Below are 13,984 nucleotides of genomic sequence, written 5' to 3' on the forward strand. Positions count from 1 at the left end.
GATATTCAGCCTGTGTACACTGGTTTGACCTAGCAATTAGTCAGTTCCCCTTTCCATTATGGTGCCAAGACAACTGGTCATTAAGTATGCATTTTAATATTACCCCCACTTCAAAGTGACAGCCAGAATGTAGCCTCAACCAATGGTTACCAAGAATAAACTATTTGGATATAGTTTTGTAAATATACTGTTTCCTTTCAATCTTGTTCTTTAGTCGCTAAGGCATGTCCAACTCTGCAACCACATGGACAGCAGCATGCCATGCTTCCTTGTCCTTCACTATGTCCCAGAATTTGCTCAGACTCATGTCCTTTCAATCTAGATGCTGTGTAAATTGTCTCAAGCTTGATCTGAGCTCAGAATGTATGAGAAGCTAAAAGAAGGAATCAAAGAAAAGTACCCTGATAAGAAGAGGGTACACTTTCCTTATTGAGTGAGGGCCATAGGAAACCTTGAAGTTTGAAATCACACACTCATGTCACCAGGGCAGGTTGAAGGACAACTCCTTGGGATCTGTGGCCATGGAAGGGATTACGTCAATGCTGCAACTGAGGTCATTGCAGAAGCTTCCGAAATGGAAGCCCAGGGACATCCTTGGTGGTCCAGTGGTTAAGACTCCATGTTACCACTGCAGGGGGCACAAGTTCAATCCTTTGTTGGGGAATTAAGATCCTGCATGGAAAAAAAAAGAAAGATGGGAGGCCAAGTCAGAGCAGAGAATGAAGAGGATAAAGAAGAGCATTAATTCTGAGAGTTTCAGCAAGAGAATTGCCAGTCCCCCCTGGATCCCATGGACGGAGGAGCCTGGTAGGCTACAGTCCATGGGGTCACAAAGAGTTAGACATGACTGAGCGACTTCACTTCACTTCATTGATAATGTGACTCCGTCAGGAAGTCACGGTGATGGACACTGCAGGGGTATTTCTGAGTGTGTGTTCAGAGCAGAGACACTGTCTTCCCACCTCATATGTTAATTTGCCCCTGCATCCTCCCAGGTTAGCATCCACCTTAGGTTAAAAAAAAAAGAGGGGTGGACATTTAACAAACATTTTTTACCATTTGAATGTTTCATAATATTTAAGTCCATTTCTATGGCAGTAAATGAACAGATGATATTTGGGGGAAAATATCCAAAATTCACACATGACATGCCACAAGGATGGTAAACTAGTTACTAAAATAGCCAAATAATGTAAAGGTAGTTTTTAAAATACCTTTTTTTTCAGGTCAATATTTGAAATCCCACAAATTCTATGATTCCTGAAAATAAAACTGTACTGAGTATGATGTTATTTTTTTCTAGTTACTTCTATTTAATGGATATGCATTACAGACCAAAATAGATTTGCTTATTCTGGGAAAGGGGAATTCCTCCCCTTCTTTTGTGCATTTTTAGTTTCTGCCGTTTAATTTCGAGAAGGATCTGCTGGGGGGGTGGGGTGGGGAGCAGGTTTCCCTAGTAGCTCAGCTGGTAAAAAATCCACCTGCTATGCAGGAAACCCTGATTCAATTCCTGGGTTGGGAAGATCCACTGGAGAAGGGATAGGCTACCCACTCCGGTATTCTTGGGCTTCCCTGGTGGTTCAGATGGTAAAGAATGTGCCTACAATGCAGGAGACCTGAGTTCAATCCTTGGGTTGGGAAGACCCCCTGGAGGAGGGCATGGCAACCCACTCCAGTATTCTTGCCTAGAGAATCTTCATGGACTGAGGAGCCTGGCAGGCTGCAGTCCATGGGGTTGCAAAGAGTCAGACACCAGTGAGCGACTAAGCACAGTATATCTGCTCGGGGACAGTGTTGCAGCTGCTATATGAACCAGGTCCAATCCCAAGTCCACAAGCCTTTCCAATCAGAACAGCTTTTCTCTCAAGAAAAGACACCATCTCTTGGCAATATGTTCAGGGATGTTTATAGACATTTCAAAATTTCAGTTTCAGAGCCTTGCAACTTAACTCTTTTTTTTTTAAAGGCCCAATTTACTTATTTCTTCCTTTTAATTAACTTTTATTGGAGTGTAGTTTCTTTACAATGCTGTATTAGTTTCAGGCATACAGCAAAGTGAGTCACTTTTACGTATACATATATCCACTCTTCTTCAGATTTCCTTCCCATTTAGATCCCCACAGATCATGGGGTAAGGTTCCCGGTGCTAAACAGTAAGTTCTCGTTAGCTATTTGTTTTATGCCCAGTATCAATGGTGTATATGTGTCAATCCCAGTCTCCCAAGTGATCCCATACCCCTCTTCCCCCACCTTGGTGTCCATAAGTTTCCTCCCTACATCTTTGTCTCTACTTCTGCTTTGTCAGTAAGTTCATCTATACCTCCTTTCTGGATTTCACACATAAGGGATATTATATGATATTTGTTTTTCTCTTTCTAATTTAGTTCACTCTGTATGAGTGTCTCTAGGTCCATGCCTCTGCAAATGGCACTATTTCATTCATTTTTATGGCTGAGTCATATTCCACTGTAAAAAATATATATATATGAAATGCTTTACAAATTTGCATGTCATCCTTGTGCAGGAGTCATGCTGATCTTCTCTGTATCCTTCCAATTTTAGTATTTGTTGTTGTTGTTTTAGTCGCTAAGTCATGTCCAACTGTTTCAAGACCCCACATACTATATACCACCCCAGGCTCCTCTGTGGGCTTTCCAGGCAAGAATACTGAAGTGGGTTGCCATTTCCTTCTCCAGGGCATTTTCCTGACCCAGGGATCGAACCTGTGTCTCCTGCATTGCAGGTGGATTCTTTACTGCTGAGCCACCTGGGAAGCCCTAATTTTAGTGCAAGCGCTGCCAAAGTGAACAACCAACTTAACTCTTTAAAATATGAATAGAGTAGATGATACAGATCCCTCATCTCGCACACAGTGGGGTGCTGATGATAGTAATTCTGTTGTCTCAGAATCGTTGACTGAGACCTGGAGCAGAAGGCAGAGACACACCAAGCACCTCCCACTCTAAAGACAGCTGCCGACAGCTGGAGGCGTGAACCCCTGCAGAACATTTTAATAGACCAGAGTCAACAAGCTGTACTGATCTCAACCATTTCCCTGCCCTAAGCAAGCACAAGACCACGAAGAGGAGAGGGAGGAGAGACTGCCTGTCATGAGTCATCAGTGAAAAGGTGAGAGCCTCAGTACTTTCCATGGAGGAATAAAAAAGGGGAATACTCACAGATATTGGGGTGTCAGAAACAAGAGGGGGTGGGCATCTTGATCCCCAGGGGACACAGGCCGATGGGGCAGTCATGCTGAGCTGCTCAATCTCGGAGCCTCTCTGAGCAGGGGAGAGGAAGACTCAGAGGGCAGAGAGAGAGAGACTAGAAGTGGGAAAACCAGCCCTCCTGCTACCTGGTGTTTCCAGGAAACCTGAGTCTGCAGTGACTCATGGTTGACTGCAGAAGATAGCTGGGCTAAAGCCATGCTTACTGTACTCCAAACAAGAGGTCCACGCACAGGGTGGGTGTCCCCAGTGATGGAAAAAGAATGGCAGGGTGTATCACTGGTAGTGAAAGCTGCAGTGGGATTCAAAGAACTTGAGCTAGTTAGTCTCCCTTGGTAGGAAACTTGATGGAAACAAGAGATGGAGCTCTGGGTTCATATTAAGAGGTGCGTAAAGAACTCACACGTGCACCCCAAGAAGGAAGCAGCATGGGATGTCCACCCTCAGGGGGTATCTGTACTTGGTCCATCTCAACCTAAGAAGGAATAGCCAATGGAATTATCTGGAGGTCCAGTGGTTAGGACTCCATGCTTCCACTGCAGGGGACATGGGTTTGATGCTCGGTCAGGGAACTAAGATCCCACATGCCGTGGCGCAGCCATAGATAAATAAACACATGTTTAAAACAGGAAGCAATAGCCAAGGGATGGCCAATGCACACCGGGAATGACAGATCCATCCCTTTCCATCTCCCCTCTGTAATCAAGAAGAAAAGTGCCCCAAGAAATGAGAGATAAGGAGTAAAAAAGCAGGCTAAGCTTTCTTCTTCCTCTAAGACCCCTTGGAAAAGCATGGCCAGGGTCAGGAGGAGGAGAGGAGACAGATGGATCTAAAATAGATATTTTAAGCTTGACCCGCCATTTTAAAATATTCATAAGTAAATAAAAAATGCATGGAACTCTGTATGAGGCAGCATTTTCCTCCTCAAATGAATAAACATTTGCAGGTAGTAAATTGCAAGAAGAGCTCTCCAGCCGAGAGGGATGTAGCCCTGAGGTCAGGGAATCACAATGATGAAGCAGGAGCATGGCAGAAGTGACCCCTGCACAGGATTTCAATTCCAGGCCACTGTTTTCTTAGACTTCAGGAAAACTAAAGGTAAGCAGCAAAGTTTAAAGTATTTCATCAAAACTTCAATGAAAGATTTGAAATATGTGAGCAACTGGGTCATAAAACCAAAAAAAAAAAAAGAGAGGAACTGATCCCCAGCAGGCTCGCCATCACCTCTGGGATTTTGCAGAGGTGAGGAGATCACTTTAGAAGGTACCCTGAGGCCAGGCTCCCCTACTAGAAGGGCAAGAAGTAGGTACTTGCTTTGGCTTAGAAAAGGCTGGGGAGAAAAAAAGCAGCCTGAAGAATAGATAAAGAAGACTTTGCAAAAGCAGAGAAAACTCCCTACCCTAGTGAATACACTAGAGCAGTGACTTTCACACTCCTAGTACCAAAATCCATGATAAGAATAACACACACTGTGACCAGGACCCTGGCCACCTGGACATGCATCACTAAGATTCGTGAAACAGGATTTACTCGCTATGTGCAATGAAGGGACTCTGGTCTTTTACATTCTGTTCTCTTTTTAAATGCTGGTCACAGCTCATATAAATTGATTTCCAGATCCTAGTAGCCTACCAGTGGCAGTATGAACAACTCTCATTAGGGCCAGATGACTCTTAAGAGGGAATTTGGGTCACACACCATGGACACCGTTTGTTTCTTCTCTCCCAAATACGATTCCCATGTCCACAGCCCCCTCTAATGTCATCAGATTGGAATCATGTATTCCTTTAAAAAATGCTTATTTTTAATTATTTGGCTGTGCCAGGTCTTAGCTGTGGCATGGGGCACGTGGGATCTAATTCCCTGACCAGGGATCGAACCTGGGCCCCCTGCACTGGGAGCATGGAGTGGTAACTGCTGAAACACCAGGAAAACCCCTGGAATCACTTACTCCTGATAACCTGCTTTCCAGATGAGTTCAAGGTTACATCTCTCTACTGGTTCTCTTATCTAACTATCTTCCATGCCTTTCTAGCTCTCCCCCTTGTAGACATGGATTAGCCTACCCAACATTGAAAGTGAAAATGAAAGTCGCTCAGTCGTGTCCGACTCTTTGCAACCCCATGAAATATACAGTCCATGGAATTCTCTAGGCCAGAATACTGGAGTGGGTAGCCTTTCCCTTCTCCAGGAGATGTTCCATAGCCAGCGTTCAAACCCAGGTCTCTCACACTGCAGGCAGATTCTTTATGAGCTAAGCCACAAGGGAAGCCCACCCAATATTATCTCCACTAATTAAACACTTTCCAATCCCTTGGTGAGTTAGTCACTACATCGTGTCTGACTCTTTGCTATCCCATGGACTGTAGCCCACCAGGCTCCTCTGACCAGGGATTTTTTTCTGGCAAGAATACTGGAGTAGGTTGCCATTTTCTTTTCCAGGGTATCTTCCCGACCCACAAATCGAACCCAGGTCCCCTGCATTGAAGGTGGATTCCTGCACTGCAGGTGGTTTCTTTACCGACCGAGCTACAAGGGAAGCCAATCCCTTAAATATCCAATATGTACAAGTCATCCACAGGGCCTTCTTCATAAGCATGTCTGAATAATAACAGTAACAAGTAACATTTATAGATGCCAGGGTGTGTCAATCACTGTCCTCAGCTTTATCAATCTATATCTCTGTATTGGTCATCTTTGTAGTCATCCCATAAATAAGGAAAGACAGACCCGGGAAGGATAAGTAAGGACACATAGCTGTTAAGTATATACTTTGAATACAAGGGATCTTGGAAAATTAGCAGGTCATAGAAAAGCATGACACAAAGAATAAGTTTGATCTTCTGATGGGGGGAAGAGGGTCATAAGACATGGAACATCAGTGGGTCTTATGCAGAGTCTCTTCCAGGTTTTACGCTCATGGCTCATGGCATAGAATAACCCTTCTGTACCAAAGGGTTCCAACCAAGAGACTTCTTGCTCTCTCAAAAAGACACACATTTGTTTCAGTTTCAGTCAAAATTTCTACTTTGTAAAGTCAAATCTTGCAATAATTTTATCCCCACAAAACAGAGAAGCGAGATACACATCCTGATAGCATTTGGATGTGTTAACCATCTTTTCCTACCATTTTCACTTGTTTGAAGAATTGTAGATCCTGCGTTACTTGGAATATTGCCTAGAAAAGTCTTTCTCAAGGGAAAGTTCCTCAGAGTAACTGTGCTCATAGGTCCTCAGTTTTCTAGTTTAATGTGACAGCAGAATCTAGGGGCATACAAATCATGTTTAACAACGCTAGATCCTTCACTTAGGATGATATTCCTTTCCACTCCTCCAGGGGGCACCATTTACATAGAATTCAATACAAATGGCACCCGCGGGGATTAGGCAGAGTGGTACTCCTGAAAAATCGTTCTGCTTGAAACCTCTTCAGATATCAGACACCTGGAAAAATAAAATAAATTAATCAAATGAGTTAATTGAATTAATGTTCATAAGGTTGCTCGCTTCCCTTGTAGCTCAGTCGGTAAAGAATCTGCCTGCAATGCAGAAGACCCAGGTTCGATTCCTGGGTCTGGAAGATCCCCTGGAGAAGGAAATGGCAAACCACTCTAGTATTCTTGCCTGGAAAAACCCATGGACAGAGGAGCCTGGTAGGCTACAGTCCATGAGTCCGCAAGAGACATGACTTAGTGACTAAAGAACCACCAAGGTTGCTTAGTGTCCAGAGAATCGGTAGGAAAGGTAGAAACAGATCGTTTCATCACTTCTTCCTTTCAGAGGGAAACTGTCTGTTCTGTTATTAATAATTAATGCCTCTCTTCCAACTGTTAGGTAGTTAGAATAGGGGAAAAAAGTCCAGAATGGTGGTGGCTAAAAGACAAAGAAGGGAAAAGCCCGCCAAAATAGAACAAAGGAAGGTCTGAGGACCAGAGTGAGGACCTCAGGTAGAACAAACAGCATTTCTGACTGGCCCAGTTTACACAGGGCAGGCCCAGGGGGAGAAAAAGACACATAAAAAGAGGAGCCAAAATTGGGCCAGGGGTTTCCCTTCTCTTCACATCTTTTAGGTTAGCCCACCCTCACACCTCCAGGATGTGTTTTCCTTTGTTTTCTAAATAAACTGAGCTGTAACATGGAGCTGTAACACTGGTCCATCCAAGGGCTGTAACACTGGTCCGTCCATCGCTTTGAATTTTTGTTGCAACAAGACAGAACCGATGAAATTACAAATTCCCCCATATTCTCTCTAGAATGTGTTAGTTTCCCTATTGGTCAGGACTTATTCTCAACCATTCTTTCTAAGGTGATTTTGTGGATATCTGATTTCATTCCCATTATGCTGATTGTCACATAAAATTCTCTGAGTTCTCTGAGTTCCTGAATGTAGTGCTGGTTCTCATAGTATGGTCCCTGGGTGTCAGCAGCAGCATCACTTGGGAACTTGTCAGACGTGCAAATACTTGGGCCCTAACCCAGACCAGATGAGACACTCTCTAGGTGTGGTACCAGACATCAGTGTGTTTTCTAGTCTTACAGATGATTCTGACGCATGCTAAACTTTGAGAACTATTGCCTTAACATATAATTTCCAATTCCACTGACACCAGAAACACCCATGAGGTTTTTTAAACTACGTTGCTGTTGTCATTCAGTCACTAAGTCAGGTCTGACTCTTTGCAACCCCAAGGACTGCAGCACGCCCCTGTCCTTTACCATCTCCTGAAGTCAGCTCAAACTCATGTCCATTGAGTTGGTGATGCCATCCAACCATCTCATCCTCTGTTGTCCCCTTCTCCTCCTGCCCTCAGGGTCTTTTCCAGTGAGTCAGCTCTTCACATCAGGTGGCCAAAGTATTGGAGCTTCAGTTTCAGCATCAGTCCCCCAAGTGAATATTCAGGTTGATTTCCTTTAGAATTGACTGGTTTGATCTCCTTGAGTCTAAGAGATTCTTTCAGACACCACAATTGAAAACATCAGTTCCTCAGTGCTCGACCTTCTTTATAGTCCAACTCTCATATCCATGCATGACTACTGGAAAACCCATAGCTTTGACTATACAGGCCTTTGTCAGCAAAGCGATGTCTCTGCTTTTTGTTACGCTGTCTATAGGTGCCCTGGATTCTCTCCGGGCCACTGGGAGAGTAAAAATAACTTTGGAATCAAAAAGATCTGGGTGGAAATTTTAGTTTTATCACTCACCAGTGTGTTCCTGGATAAGGCTGCATTTTCTCATCTCTGAAGTGATGATAGTAGGACCTGCCTCCTAGGAATGTGTTGGAGGTAAAATGTAGCAAATGCCTCATACAGAGATTGACAGTGAATCCTCTTCCTTGGCCTCTATCACAGCTGGAATCTCATTTGCCCAGCCTGTGAGGGTGCAGGTCTCATCTTACCCAGAATCACAAAACAAGAGTTGCCAGAAGCTGTTTCCAAAGTTTCACAAATAGCCTAACATTTTCACAGCAGTTATTGGGGGTTTTGCCATGAATCAGTGGGAACAATACAGCCCTGAGATCCCACGAGCTATTTCAAACTCTAGATTGATGAGTACAGGAGTTCCTAGGAAGTGATATTTACCAACTGAGAGCATTATAATTGTTAAAGTAGCTGTTATGAACCAGATCATATTCCTGCTGACAACAGGGAGGCAAAGAATTTCAATGGTTGCCTAGAAAATTGAGTAAAAGTTCCCCAAGTCACCTGCCACACACAGGTTTGTTTTTCCTTAATTATCTGGGTAATTGCTTTGCGTCCTCTATCTGCCTTTACCAAGAGACACCTGGGCAGAAGAGTGAGCAGTTTGAGTGTTTACGGGGCTGCCTGCTGAGTGCAGCTTCAGGCTGCCCATCTTGGTGTGGTGACTTCTCCACTGTCAGTGGGACACGCCTATCAACTCCTCCCGTCCCCCACACCAGAACTAATGAGGCCTTTCTAATTAATCTGGGTCCCTGCTCTGGCAGAATTACATGGTTTGTCCTTTTTTTAATGTACATGAAATTATCTGCCTAAAATCAAATCATTTCATTGGAAAACATAATACTCAGATCAATTTGATAATATACATACAAATTTGCGAAGGAGTCAAGACAGAAACAATCAGGTCTCATCAAGGCAGCAGTCGTTTTCTTAAATGTCATTTTTGACAAATCTGTACAAATCAAACCAACACTCATCAAACACTGTCTCTGAATGAGAGTACAGAGCTCACTAGACAGTTATCACTGGATTTCCTGAATGTAAGATAAAAGGTAAACATTAGAAGCCAAAGTTGAGATTGGAGCTGGTGAGAGAGTTAGCAAATACACCACTTATGGTGCAGAAAAGACATTTTTCGGAGGCACCAAAACATCCTTCTTGGCCTGAAGATGGTAGGCCAAGTGCAAGTACAAGTCAAAGTTTCACTCAAAGACACAGGACTTGAATTGCAGATGCTGAGTGACACAGATCAGCTGTCCCTCCCGGATGACACAGGAGGTTTAGTCTTGCTTATGCTACTTCTCTGTGTTTGTGAAAAGGCCCATTGTATGAGTCAGGATAGGCCAGGCTATGCTGCCGTAACAAATAACCCCAAGTCTCAATAAGTTATTGCTACAAATGTTTACCTATTGCCTGCTTTGTTAGTCAGGATTTTCCAGAAAAACAGAACAAATTGTAGATAGATAATGAGAAATTGGCTCATGCGATTATGGAGACTAAGACATCCCCAAAATCTGCAACCTGGAGACCTAGGAAAACTGGTTGTGTAGTTCAGTCCCAGTCTGAAAGCTTGAGAACAAGGGGAGCTCATGGTAGAAATCCCAGCTCAAGCACAGAAGATAAAATGAGATGTCCCAGCTCAAGAGCTGAAACAGAGAAAATCAAGAATTCTTCCTCCTCTGGTTCTGTTCATGCTCTCAACAGGTTGGATCATACCCACCTACACGGAGGAGGTAAATTTACTGAGTCCCATCATTCAAATGCTAATATCATGTGGAAACCCTCTCACAGACACATCTGGGAAAAATGTTTAGTTAATATCTGGGCACCCTGTGATCCACTCAAGCTGACATGTAAAATTAACCATCACACCAATGTAACATGTCAAACAAAAGTTGGCTGTGGCTTTGACCCACTCACCTTCACTCAATGAACCACAGTAAGGAGGACGAGCAACATTCCAGGACCAGTTGGGACAGACTGAGGGAAGGGAGACATGGGAGAAATATGCACTGATTCTTAGTGCTTCTGCCTGGAAGTGATGCATGATCCTTGCGCACATACCTCACTGGCCGCAGCAAGTCAAATGGGCTCTCCTGAGTTCAGCATGGTGGGAAAGTAAAATCCTTCCACAGCAAAAGATGGAGGGGAAAATGAGGTATTAGGCAAACAGAAAAAGATGTTTCTCACTCTAACATACTAACGGAATTCTGATGGGGTCCCCAAATAAATGCTCCTTCTAGACCATACTCCACAGACTTCCCCTCAGTGCCCCACTGCACTTCTTACCACTACTCCATGCAAGCCAGGCTTCTGCTGTACTCGAGGAGAGTTGCAAGCCCCTCCTTCAGTCCCTAAAAGTGCTGCACATGTCTGGATGAGCATTTAAGACAATTTATTGCAGGCTTGATTATATTCTTTGCAGCCAAATATGGAGAAGCTCTATACAGTCAGCAAAAACAAGACCAGGAGCTGACTGTGGCTCAGACCATGAACTCCTTATTGCCAAATTCAGACCTAAATTGAAGAAAGTAGGGAAAACCACTAAATCATTCAGGTATGACCTAAATCAAATCCCTTATGATTATACAGTGGAAGTGAGAAATAAATTCAAGGAATCTGATAGATAGAGTGCCTGATGAACTATGGATGGAGGTTTGTGACATTGTACAGGAGACAGGGATCAAGACCATCCCCATGGAAAAGAAATGCAAAAAAGCAAAATGGCTGTCTGGGGAGGCCTTACAAATAGCTGTGAAAAGAAGAGGAGTGAAAAGCAAAGGAGAAAAGGAAAGATATAAGCATCTGAATGCAGAGTTCCAAAGAATAGCAAGGAGAGATAAGAAAGCTTTCCTCAGCAATCAATGCAAAGAAATAGAGGAAAACAACAGAATGGGAAGAACTAGAGATCTCTTCAAGAAATTAGAGATACCAAGGGAACATTTCATGCAAAGATGGGCTCAATAAAGGACAGAAATGGGAGGGACCTAACAGAAGCAGAAGATATTAAGAATAGGTGGCAAGAAGAACTGTACAAAAAAGATCTTCATGACCAAGATAATCACGATGGTGTGATCACTGACCTAGAGCCAGATATCCTGGAATGTGAAGTCAAGTGGGCCTTAGAACCTTCTTACACTACTGGTGGGAATGCAAACTAGTACAGCCACTATGGAGAACAGTGTGGAGATTGCTTAAAAAACTGGAAATAGAACTGCCTTATGATCCAGCAATCCCACTGCTGGGCATACACACTGAGGAAACCAGAAGGGAAAGAGACACATGTACCCCAATGTTCATCGCAGCACTGTTTATAATAGCCAGGACATGGAAGCAACCTAGATGCCCATCAGCAGATGAATGGATAAGAAAGCTGTGGTACATATACACAATGGAGTATTACTCAGCCATTAAAAAGAATACATTTGAATCAGTTCTAATGAGGTGGATGAAACTGGAACCTATTATACAGAGTGAAGTAAGCCAGAAAGAAAAACACCAATACAGTATACTAACACACATATATGGAATTTAGAAAGATGGTACCAATAACCCTGTGTACGAGACAGCAAAAGAGACACTGATGTATAGATCAGTCTTATGGACTCTGTGGGAGAGGGAGAGGTTGGGGAGATTTGGGAGAATGGCATTGAAACATGTATAATATCATGTATGAAACGAGTTGCCAGTCCAGGTTCGATGCACGATACTGGGTGCTTGGGGCTGGTGCACTGGGACGACCCAGAGGGAGGGTATGGGGAGGGAGGAGGGAGGAGGGTTCAGGATGGGAAGCATGGGTATACCTGTGGTGGACTCATTTTGATGTTTGGCAAAACTAATACAATATTGTAAAGTTTAAAAATAAAATTAAAAAAAGAAGAAAAAGAAAATAAAAATAGTCAGTCAAAAAAAAAAAAAAAAAAAAAGCACCACTATGAACAAAGCTAGTGGAGGTGATGGAATTCCAGTGGAGCTATTTCAAATCCTGAAAGATGATGCTGTGAAAGTGCTGCACTCAATATGCCAGCAAATTTGGAAAACTCAGCAGTGGCCACAGGACTGGAAAAGGTCAGTTTTCATTCCAATCCCAAAGAAAGGCAATGCCAAAGAATGCTCAAACTACCAAACAATTGCACTCATCTCACACGCTAGTAAAGTAATGCTCAAAATTCTCTAAGCCACGCTTCAGCAATACGTGAACTATGAACTTCCAGATGTTCAAGCTGGTTTTAGAAAAGGCAGAGGAACCAGAAATCAAATTGCCAACATCCGCTGGATCATGGAAAAAGCAAGAGAGTTCCAGAAAAACATCTATTTCTGCTTTATTGACTATGCCAAAGCCTTTGACTGTGTGGATCACAATAAACTGTGGAAAATTCTGAAAGAGGTGGGAATACCAGACCACCTGACCTGCCTCTTGAGAAACCTATATTCAGGTCAGGAAGCAATAGTTAGAACTGGACATGGAACAGCAGACTGGTTCCAAATAGGAAAAGGAGTATGTCAAGGCTGTATATTATCACCCTGCTTATTTAACTTCTATGCAGAGTACATCATGAGAAACGCTGGACTGGAAGAAGCACAAGCTGGAATCAAGATTGCTGGGAGAAATATCAGTAACCTCAGATATGCATATGACACCACCCTTATAGCAGAAAGTGAAGAGGAACTAAAATGCCTCCTGATGAAAGTGAAAGAGGAGAGTGAAAAAGTTGGCTTAAAGCTCAACATTCAGAAAATTAAGATCACGGCATCTGGTCCTATCACTTCATGGGAAATAGATGGGGAAACAGTGTCAGACTTTATTTTTCTGGGCTTCAAAATCACTGCAGATGGTGATTCCAGCCATGAAATTAAAAGACACTTACTCCTTGGAAGGAAAGTTATAACCAACCTAGATAGCATATTGAAAATCAGAGACATTACTTTGCCAACAAAGGTCCGTCTAGTCAAGGCTATGGTTTTTCCAGCAGTTATGTATGGATGTGAGAGTTGGACTGTGAAGAAAGCTGAGCACTGAAGAATTGATGCTTTTGAACTGTGGTGTTGGAGAAGACTCTTGAGAGTCCCTTGGACTGCAAGGAGATGCAACCAGTCCATGCTAAAGGAGATCAGTCCTGGGTGTTCTTTGGAAGGACTGATGCTAAAGCTGAAACTCCAATACTTTGGCCACCTCATGTGAAGAGTTGACTCATTGGAAAAGACTCTGATGCTGGGAGGGATTGGGGGCAGGAGGAGAAGGGGACAACAGAGGATGAGATGGCTGGATGGCATCACTGACTCGATGGACATGAGTTTGGGCGTACTCCAGGAGTTGGTGATGGACAGGGAGGCCTGGCGTGCTGCGATTCATGGGGTCGCAAAGAGTCAGACATGACTGAGCGACTGAACTGAACTGAAAGATAACAAGGACATTATAAAGGAGAAAAATGAAAGAAAACAATAATCCTGGATAGGAAATATACACTGGTCCTTGAATTGAATCCCTCAGCCATATGCCCTCCACTAGTTTTCCTTCTCTGTGGGCTCCCCAAGCCCACCTGTCACCTTGAGCT

At 43.4% G+C, this 13,984-nt stretch overlaps 1 protein-coding gene and 1 non-coding gene across 2 annotated transcripts in view; both read right to left on the minus strand.

Annotated features, from left to right (window-relative positions):
- Positions 1-300: 300 nt before the first annotated feature.
- The window catches only part of BACH1 (BTB domain and CNC homolog 1), an 81,566-nt gene continuing 67,882 nt past the window's right edge, over positions 301-13,984 (minus strand). Inside the window, exon 5 of the mRNA XM_070367289.1 lies at positions 301-672. Coding sequence (XP_070223390.1) covers positions 646-672 — 27 coding nt within the window. The 3' untranslated portion in view covers positions 301-645. The remainder of the gene's footprint in view (positions 673-13,984) is intronic.
- Positions 2,483-2,590, minus strand: LOC138989423 (U6 spliceosomal RNA). The gene has a single exon (XR_011465724.1). It is a non-coding gene; the product is annotated as a U6 spliceosomal RNA (small nuclear RNA).

This window comes from Bos mutus, chromosome 1, assembly GCF_027580195.1.
Source record: "Bos mutus isolate GX-2022 chromosome 1, NWIPB_WYAK_1.1, whole genome shotgun sequence".
Classification (NCBI taxonomy): Eukaryota; Metazoa; Chordata; class Mammalia; order Artiodactyla; family Bovidae; genus Bos; species Bos mutus.